Below are 10418 nucleotides of genomic sequence, written 5' to 3'. Positions count from 1 at the left end.
TATATTTACCTCTTACATTGTAAAAGTAAACAGTGCAAAAGTACAGTACCCCAGGTACCCTTCAGTTTGGAAAGCTTGAAGGTTGCTTTATATAGATATATATATACATTTTGTGTTTTGTAAACATTGTTACCCATCCACAGTTCTAGCTCTTGCTTGTAGAGACCCAACTCCTCTCATGTCCGAAACATGTTGAGGGGCAGCAACTGCTTCCCCTGGACTCTGCTGAGATTCCTGCTCAACGTTTAGTGCAAATTGTGGAGAGAAAAAGACGAAGAGGGGGGGAAACAAAATGAAAGAAAATAAAATAAGGCAACAATTAGAAACAGTTCATATCAAAACCAACCCCTCCCCGTCTGCCCCCCATCCCCAACCCCTCTGCCTTAGGAGAAAGGCAGGAAGTCTCTCTCCTCCACCAGGCTGATGGAGAGGTTCTTCAGCTCCTCCTCCGAGCTGGCAGTTTTGTAGCCGAGCTGGGCCAGCACCTGGTGGCAGGCGTGCTGGGTGAAGGCCACGATCTCGTAGGACAGGCGGAACCGCCACTTCTCCGCTGTTGCCGCCGAGTTGCGCACCGTCCCGTACTTGTGCTTGGAGGAGGACCTGTCTCCTCGGGTGTTGTTCTGTATCCAGCGCTCCACGTTTCTGTCCATGGGGATGCCCAGGAAATCGTATATCTCCTCAGTCTTTTTCATGGGGTTCCTGGCCAGATCTTCGTACCGCACCAACATGTACTTGCCCTTGAGCCACGGCGGCCGGTTGAGGCCGGTGGACACGGAATTCCAGAAGTCCTCGCACACTGTGGTGAGCTGGCTGACATCCAGGTTGTACGGTTTCCTGCCGGTGCCATCCCAGATCCTCCACAGACGGTAGGTATCCCGGAAGGTCTCGCTCCGGGACGCTAGGATGCCCCGGGGGTCCCTCACCAGCTGGATGACCTTCAGGTTCAGCCTTGGGTCCTCCACAAGGGCCCGGAGGTCGCTGACTTCGGGCACCCTCACAGTTTTGATGGCCACGTGCCCGTGCTCTCTGCAGGACTCGGTGGCCAGCGTCAGGTTCAAGGTCCCACACTTCTTCACACAGTCTCCCTCCTCCAGGTGGAGATCGACAGCTGCCTGGGACTCACAGACAGGAGGTGAGCACAAGGCTTTGCTGGCTCCCCTGCGGAAGAGGCGGTCGGTGGTGTGGTTGACAGGTTGGGGTTTGATGTAGTTCTCCAAGAAGTAGAGGTCACAGTCGTACAGACTCCTCAGCAGGTCTCTGCTGGCCCCCAGCATGACCCGCCTGTCTGTCGTACTCTTGCTCTGGGTCAGCTTTGGGATCAGGGTGTACTGGACATGGTAGAGAGGCTCAAATAAATAGAAGACATCAAAGTGCTGGTTAAACAGCTGCCCGACAAAGGAGGAGCCACTGCGGGTGGTGGCGAGGATGAGGACGTGGGTCTTGCGGGAGAGGTTGTACACAAAAGTGGGGCTCTCATCACACAGCCTGTCAGCCCCATCGGGGTCCTGGCTCAGGCTGCAGTTCATGGGGTTGGGAACGGGGCAGCTGTGGAAGGACTTGGCGGTGAAGGTCCGGATCGCTGTGTACTGAATTGCAATGGATGCCAAGGCTAGTAGGAGGACAGCCTTCCAAGAACATTGCATGGCTGGTCAACTTCATGGAGCTTCCTCACAGGTCTTCTCGGTGTCTGCAACCCAACAGAGAAGTCACAGATTGAGGAAAAGACTGTCAAGGAGGACCCAATCATCCTACTACTGCTGGGGATACCTACAAACACCATTCCAATGCATGTACATCAGCCATAACCACATGGACACCAGCTGAGCACTGTAGAGCCCTGTTTCAGAAGAGAGGAGGACCAGGCAGAGGCTGGCAAGCCAAGAGAGACACTTCCAGGCAAGACTTCAGCCTCAGGGACTGCTTCTTTCCAGGCTTGGGGTGTACACAAATCCTGTACCCCACAGATCACCCCATGCCCTGTGACCCAGGCAGGAGGTTGTTTGAGCCCAGTGGCCACACCATCTCTGTGCCTCAATCCAGCTGCCCTGTCAGTTGCTTGTCACCCCATCCACTCTTCAACACCCAGTGCAAGGAAAGGGCTGGGAATGGTGCCAAGCACCACGTTGAGAGGTTTGTCTCCATCCTTACTAGCCAGCTGGCAACATATAGCATGGCCCCATCCAGGCCAACCACCTCCTGCTTGGGAGAGCAGGAATGGCTCTCCTGCAGCTGCAAACTTTGCTTAGAGGTCCACCAGCCAGGCCAGCTCGTTCTGTCAGCCTCTGGGGATGAGCAGGAGCCAGACCTGTTTCCTAGCTGCCAGACCCATGTGCTCCCAGCACTGAGATTGTGGTGTTGGCCAGATCTTGCTCAACTCTGGCACTCAGGTTCCCCTCCTATTCTGAGAAGAAGAGGAGGGAAAAAATACTGTGAAGAAGGAAGCATGAAAAACTGCATCCCCCTTCATCCTTTGTTGGCAAGAGTGCAGTGGCAGAAGCCCGAAGCACCAGAGGTAAGCTCAGGGAAGAGGGTGACTGTAGTCAACTTTATTCTGATGGTGCTAACCTCTGCCTTGCTACTGCCTGCATGTGGGTAAGGGAAGGTGAGCAGGATGCTCAGATGGGATGCTCAGGGACAGCTGGGTGAGGAGCAACCCTGCTGTGCCCAGGGAGCTGTGGGGTTGCTGGGAGGGGTGGATCTGCAGTGGTGCTTCCACATCTCTTCCCCTGTTCACTAACAAAATTATAGTTATGGAATGGTTTGGGTCAGAATGGACCTTAAGGATCATCCAGTTCTCATCCCCCTGCATGGGCCAGGGACACCTCCCACTAGACCAGGTTGCTCAAGGCCCCATCCAACTTGGCCTTGAACACTTTCAGGGAGGAGGCAATAACATATATATATATATAAATATATATATATATTTAGAATAACATTACATATATTAATTATATATAATAGGTATCTATTACATACTATATATTATATACTAAATATTAATATTAGTGTAGTATATATATATGGTTTATATATATATATATATAAAAACTATATGTAAAAAACATTCACAGACCGGCCTACTGCTCTCCAAAGCACAAGGCTTCACATTCACCTGCTCTTGCTTCCCCAGGCCAGCAGGGCTGGGGAGCAGGAGGTAGCACACTCATCCCAGAACCCCCAATAAAGCCAAAAATCCCTGTGCAGGAGAGACATTCCAGTACTAGCAAGAGTTTTGAATTTCCCCTGCACCTCCTTTCCCTTGCCTGTCTTCTTCCCATGTTGCCCCTCAGTGGGGTAGATTCACCTGTCCATGTGGCTTTGCAGCCACCTGCCCCTGCCCACCCTCCTCTGGCAAAAAAAGGGATCTTACCCAAATATCTCAGCTCCCCACCCAGCAAAGCCCTTCATTCCCACAGCATCACTGTCACCATTGCTTCCTGTTCCCCACTCCTCTCCTGTCCCTGCCTGTCCCCAGGGAGAGCACCAAGCCTTGTGGCAAGCTCCTGCTCCTCTGCTGACTCCCAGCATGCTGGAGACTTAAGGGTGGGACTGCCAGAGCCACTGCTGTCACTGCTTGTCCGAGGGCTCTGAGGGAAGCTAATGGGCAAGTGAGAGATTCTGCACATTCTGTTCAAGCCCAGAACATACTGAAATCCTGATGGGCTTGGGAAGGTGAAACACTCCTGGTGTGTGTGCATCCCTCATAGAGCCTGTGACTGCTGGCACAGCACGTTGTTCCCATCTCCTCAACACGTCCCACTCCACAGAGAGACCTTGGCACCCAGCGAGTGATGTCAGGAAGGCTACTTAGACCTGCAGGTGAGTTAAAATTAACCAAAAACCTCCTTCCTTTTAAAAATTATTATTTTATGATTTAGCAGTTTCCCCATCAGCCCACCCCAGGTTCAGGCAGGAGGCTACAGGAGCTGCCAGCTCCAGAGATCTCTTGCCAGGAGCAGGTTTTTCAGCATCCCACGATTCAGGGCAGGAACCCAGCGTGGGGACTCCAGCACAGCCGTTGCAAGCCACCTCCTGCCAGCCATCACCACGTCTGTGCATGAAGAGCCATGATTTATACCCAAAATGAAGCTTTGAATAAGGCTCACATGCTCTTGGGCTGCTGCCTGCCGGGGACATGGCATGTGGCTGGGGACAGAAGTCGTAGACACTTGGCTGTTGTTGCACCTGATCTGGGGTTACCTGCCCTGCAGTATTGACACCTGAGCACAGTGTCCACATGGGATAAAGTAGCTCTTGGATAAAGTCCTTTACCAGGTCTGCTCAGTCAGAGCAGGACAGGATGGTCCCTGCTGGCACCTTCTGGCCCAGGTGGTTCTGAAATGCTGCCTAGGTGGAAGCTGCAGCAGCCAGAATGCTTTCCTGCACTCTAGTGATAGCCAGCCACACTGCATCCTTCACACACAAGGTTTCTACTGGAGAAGTTACAACTTGGATTGTTCAAGAATGTGGGAGAAACATGCTGCAGATCCACTCCCCTTCACAATGCACCGAGCTGCAGAGGGGAAGAAATGGGGTGCTGATTCATTTCCATCAACCTTTGTGTGTGCCCTGCCCCATCTGTTGAGCCACAGACAGGGAGGGGCAGGTTTTCAGGCTTCCCTCCCCAATGTCTCATCTGTGGCCTTTAAAGCCAGCCAGAGCCTCCACTCAGCCCCTCGCTGGCTCTCATCTCCTTCCATCACTGCTTGGCCTCAGGGGACACAATTTCTGCTCAGCCCAGCCCAAACACTCCAGAGACAACAGGTGCTCTCAAAGCACAGCACCCAGGAGCTGCTGGCACAGCTGGGGATCACTTCCACTCACATTCCCCCTTGCTCATCTGTCGGACAGAGCTAGGCTGGTGTGAAATAGCAGCTGAGGAGGAGCTGTGCCTGGCTCCACATGGCTCAGAGCAGCCTTGCTTAGCAGTAGCTGCAGCAGACATGCTGCGGGAAGATGTCTCCTACACACACGTGCAACAAGATTGCTCTCCTATCCCTGCCTGGAAGGACCTTCTTCTTAAATTGGCCTGTTCCCTTTTCAGGCACCATACAGGGCCCAGCAGTCCAGACCAGCAGCTGGAATAAGTGCCATGCCCCTGCAGGGCTGTATGTAGCAGTCCTGTGTGAGCCATGTGCTGTTTTGGCTCCTCAGCTTTAGACTGTGAGATGCTGTGACCAAACAAGTCATCCAAAATGCTGACCTCACAGATGTTTCCATTCTACAAAGTTTTCCCCACCGAAACCTCCCTCTGCTCTGCCTCCACCTCTGCTCCACCAAAGACTATGAGTAAATGCAGCCTGAGGGTGGGAGCCAAGTCTGGTCCCTCCAGGCAGATGGGGGAAGATGGAGAGCTGGGGTGGGGGGTAAGTCAACTGGTACATTCCAGTCCCCCAGCACTACTGGCACTGCAAGGGGCCTGCAAGAAGGCATGTGGGCTCTTTTTGTGCTGTGCTGGGATCAACACTGCCCCTTCTCCAAGCCTAATACCTCTCTGGTCACAGCATCCCAGACTTCGTTCCACTGCCTTGCCTGCATCTCTGTCTGGCTGTCTGCATTCACATCAGGATCAGGCTGTTCATGGAGGATGCGTGGCATCCAGCTCCAAGTACTGCAGGACGCTGGCCAGGTCCTGGCACAGGGACAGGAGCATTATCTATGGGAAAAGGAAGGTGCTTGAGCCTTTTCTCTCCCCTGCCCTGCTTCCCACAGCCTTGAGCCCAAAGGAAGTAAGAGGATGGGCACAGTCCGTGCAGCTCCCCAACCCCACACACTTGAAAAACGGCAGTGGGTGAATAATCACCTGCCTTCCTCCTTCTCTTCCTCCTCCTCTCCTGCCTCCCAGCACCGCTCCAGGGAGGATAAGCAGGTGAGAAGTGCGCAAGACAGCCCAGGAGCATCGGGGAGATAGGAAGAAATGAATTAAGCTGAATGGCATCCATGAGTCACCGACCCCAAGAGCAGAGTGCGGCTGGCCAGCTACAGCACGGGAGAGGCCCAGGTGATGGTGAGTGGTGGACTTCTGCTTTGGGGACAATGGCCTTGCCCAGGTTTGATGGGAATGACCTCCTTTAGGAACTGCACAGCAGGACCTCAGCACTGGCATCCGAGCTCTGGCACTAGACAGGACTCAGCATGGCTGCTGCAAGGATCAGTGCAACTCAGATGTCTTCTCCCCTCCAAAAACTGTCAGGTGCTGCACAGGGCAGTGCCCTGGACTTGGTAAAGCTGGTTTTGATGGACTCCCACAGCATCTCCAGGTGCATGTTTGCCCTGCTTCCATCCCCAAGCCTTACTTGCAGGTTCCCCTGATGCTCCCTAGAGGTGGCTGCATTTGGGCAATTCAAGGGTGATAGCAGCTCTAAGGCAGACCTTGCAGTAACTGATACTGTCAGTGCTGTGCATCCAAGGCTTTTTCACAGGGCAGTTTTAAAAACCTGCTCTCTCAGCAGCTCCTTGGAAGTTGTGCCCTTGGCCTGACTGGGGTCACCCTGGGGTCCCTCACCACTGCCAGGGAAATCCTGCTGCACTTCCCCATGGCAGGGAAGAAGGATAAAGGGAGCAGGAGGAGGTGCAAGGGTCTGAGGCATGCAGGTGATTGCTCCAACCCCGGCATAAGCCCCGGTACCAGGGGGAAGCACTGGAGAACCCGCGCCCTGTGAGTTCTCCCCGGGGACCGCCCGGTGCTGGTCCAGGTACCGGCACCCTCTACCCCCAAAACTGATTCCCGCCAGCAAGGCTGTTTCCATGGTAACGGCAGAGTGACTCAGGACTTTGGGACCAGCTGGAAAACACAACTATGAGCAGCAAATGCCCAGGACGTGCTGCAGTCTCGGTGCCAGAGCAGTGGGTGGGTGAGCACAGGGACCGGGCAGGACTGGCAGCCTGCACGCTTGGGCACACTCGTGACAGTGCAGGGTGGGGGAATGCGAGCACACCTCGCGTGAGGAGAAGCCCAAGCCAGGAGTTGTAAGCCAAAAAAGCCCTCTCCTGACACAAGTGTGACTGCAGCACTTGGAAGGCATTGCTGCAGCACACACGCCAGGGGACACATCCCAAGAAGTGCCTCACGGCAGACAACCTACTCATATTCTCCAAGAGAATGCACAGTAGCCCACAGAGTTCACAGCACCAATTTCAGGAACCAGTCAGCTCCCACCCCAGTCCCCTGCCTGGCAAGAAACATCCCTGGGTGCTCTGCCCAGTGCAGAGGAGCTCGCTGAGGGGCTGGTCAGGGGATGGGGGAGCTGCAGCCAGCACCCGTGGTGCCTCCCTGCCTGGCCAGCCTGGCTCCTGTGGTCCCGTTCCCCCCACCTTAGCGCCCAGGCATGGAAACGAACTTGCAGGGCTGCAAAACAACTCTCAGCCAAGTACCCACTTGCACGGGTCCTGCCACTTCCCAGCGTCCTCCCATCAAGTTAAGAGTTTGTCTCGTAAAACAACATGTTGGGGCTGCTGAGGTGGGGAAGATGGGCTCCCAAAGGGGTTTAATGACCAGCACCCCACTCGGTCGCAGTAGTTCAGTCATGCTCATAGCTTTGTGAATCCTGGCAGGCACACAGCATGCCTGTGGCCCACCCACCCTGGGTGTGCACAGGTTGCACCCCACCACTCCCCAGCAGAATAGGAGGGGGGGCATAAAAAAGCAGCTCAGGGCAGGCCCTCTCCCCTCTCTCCTCATCACAAACACTACCTACTTCTGCATGATACAACAGATGCATGAGCAGGGCTGGTCTCTGTGCCCAAGCCTCCCACACAGCAAGGCCCACCAACAAGATCCTGATGGAGTGTCACTAAGCCTTCAGTTTTACAGCACCAGAGCTTCCCTGTGGTCAAGCTCCAAGTACTGGGGACCCTCATTCACCACCTTCCCAGGGCAAGCACCACACTGTACACCCAGTGGAGGTGCCTCATGACCCTAAAACCCAAACTGACCGCTCTTACGTGCGTCACCTTCCGGAGCACATATCTAATGACAAGAACCCCAGTGTTCAAAGCCACTCCTGGCATGTACCCTGGTCCCCTATCTCTGCGTTTCACAGGGATGCTTTGCACTGGAAGATCACTGCCCACTTTGACCAGCACTTAAATGATCCCAGAGTTTTCAACGGGGATTTCGTTTTGTTCCTATTGGCACTCAGCATGCACATTTTGAGTTAATTAATCACAATCAAGTAATGCCAACCCCAGACAGACCCAGAGTTTTCTTACCACAACATCTACCTATGCTTGTTTATCCCTCATCTGCTGAACTGCATCTGTCTCTTTCCCGAGGATGCAAATGCCTGGCTAAACCCAATACAATTTTTGTGTGTGTGCTCTCCGCCTTCCCCTGAGCCATCCACAAGCCTGTTTGTGCATGCTTGCTCCCTCCCGGAGCGCTCCCCTGGCAGGAGCTGGAAGGCTCATTTGGGATGAACGCGCTCATTCACCACCTCGAAAAGCTCTTTGCACCCTATGGCCGAGTCGGGAGCCCGAACCTTGAACCACGCAGCTCTCTTACAGCACTGGTCCATACCATGGCGTGCTTCAGACTCGCTCTGCGAGGTTTTCTCGCCAGCCTGCGTCCTCACGGCAGGTTTATCAGACCCGTTTCAGGTCTGAAACCAAATGCTGGGGCGCTTGCTCCTATGGCTGGCACGGCTCGCACTACCGGGCAGGGCATCTGGCCTCCCCTCTGACATCGGGGACTTACTCGCTTGTTCCAGGCGGCAGCTCCTCATCAAGCAACAGCCCAAGTTTCGCCGCAGCTCTTTCTCTCCGCCGATTCTCGGCTTTCAAGGCTGCCAGCCCCCTTCTACGGCAACCCCGGGCACTGGCAGCACGGGACGGGGTACAGCCGCAGCCGGGGCTGAGGAGCAGGAGGTAAAACTCCCTCCCGCCGCCGCGGGTGATGTCTCGCTGGCCGGGAAAGTTGGTGGCGCGGGAAGCCCAGGCTCGCCGCGCCCCAGGACACCCCCGAACACCCGCGCCCCACAATCACACGCACTCCCCAGCGCCCCTTACCTGGCGGAGCGCCGCGGCGGGCTCCCCCCGCATCCCTGTCCGGCCCCGCCGCGGCTCCTGGGTCGGAGAACGCCGAGCCCGGCCCGGCCCGGGGGCGGCTGGCGGCGGACCTCAGCGGGCCTCACCGCGGGGTCTCATCCCTACCAGTAGCCAACCCTGCCCTGCCCTGCCCTGCCCTGCCCTGCCCTGCCCTGCCCGTGTGGGCAGCGGGACCGCCTCTCCACGCCCCTCCACGCCGCGCCGGAGGGCAGGGGAGGGGGCTGCAGTCGCTCTTCCCTCCCTCCCTCCTCCGGGCCGACCGGCAGCGCGCACAGGCAGCGCAGCGCACAGCCACAGCCAGCGCCTCCGCACCGCCCCGCGTTGCCACCGCCCCGCGCTGCCCACACCCCCCCCTATTCCACTCCCCCCCTCCCTACGCCGGCTTTGGCGAGCAGGAAACTCTCCGTTTTCCGCTTTTTTTTTTCCCCTCTGGAGACGGCCCGGGCGGAGCGGGCAGAGCCCCTCCTGCCGCTGGTGAGGGCTCGGTGGTTCCCCCCCCGGAGACCCGACCCCCCACGCAGGGTGCGGGCAGGGAACACGGGTGTCCCCGAGGGCGGGGTCAGGCCACTCCACAGACGAGGGGCTGGATGCGGAGATGCGGGTGCCTTCCACCCCTCTGCGCTTCGTGGGCAGCAGCAGCCCCCTCCCAGGCCCCGCCGGGTTTGGTAGCGATGGCGATGCGCATTTATTCGCTCATTTTCCGGTGGCCTTCGCTCATCAGAAAAAAATAAATATTGTCATGGGGACTAATTCTCCAGCGCCAAGAATCCTCTTCGCGCTGCCACTCACTGCTACGAGAAGGGACCAAAAATCATCCGCGGTGGAGAGGGGATACTGTCGGGTGCGGAGGGAAGGTGCCATCCCGGCCACCCGGGAAGGTGACAAAAAAAATACATGAGAGTGTCAGGGCTGTTGAGGCCGCTGTGTTCTCATGGCCAGGTTCCTCCCGTGTTCTGATTCTGTTCAACCTCTCGAAACGAGTTGGACTTTTTGCTTCTGACAACTTTGAATGTTTCCTTTTCATCAGCCGGTTGCCAACTAAGCTGTGTTTTCAGCACTTCAACTGCGCCTCCTCTGAAATGGCATTTGCTGATGAGAGCCAGCTTATGCTTCTGGAGATGCTACTACAGATAATTCATTTTTTATATCTCCATTTTACTTTGTAAATGTTTCGTGCTGCCTGGACATTACGAGGAATCACAGCAGATTTTTTTCTTACGTTCATGAGAACAACACCCAGCTCCTGACACCCCCCTGATATCTGAAGGTGCTGCCCCCCTATATCAGGGATTTCCAAATCTTCACCCCCGACTGTAGGATTCTCACAGTGCAACTGGGAGGTCATGATACCAGCACGTTCATCAGCAGCTCAG

At 55.7% G+C, this 10418-nt stretch overlaps 1 protein-coding gene across 1 annotated transcript; it reads right to left on the bottom strand.

The window, feature by feature from the left end:
- Positions 1 to 383: 383 nt before the first annotated feature.
- CHST1 (carbohydrate sulfotransferase 1) lies at positions 384 to 9029 on the bottom strand. Its single transcript, XM_030452223.1, has 2 exons — positions 9007 to 9029; positions 384 to 1687 (listed from the first exon to the last, which is right to left on the bottom strand). The coding sequence occupies exon 2, from the start codon at positions 1641 to 1643 to the stop codon at positions 384 to 386; it is 1260 nt and encodes a 419-aa protein (XP_030308083.1). The 5' UTR covers positions 1644 to 1687; positions 9007 to 9029.
- Between the last annotated feature and the right edge of the window lie 1389 nt (positions 9030 to 10418).

Source organism: Calypte anna, chromosome 5A, assembly GCF_003957555.1.
Source record: "Calypte anna isolate BGI_N300 chromosome 5A, bCalAnn1_v1.p, whole genome shotgun sequence".
Classification (NCBI taxonomy): domain Eukaryota; kingdom Metazoa; phylum Chordata; class Aves; order Apodiformes; family Trochilidae; genus Calypte; species Calypte anna.
Note: the sequence above shows the minus strand (reverse complement) of the source record. Positions and strands in the feature narration are given on the sequence as shown.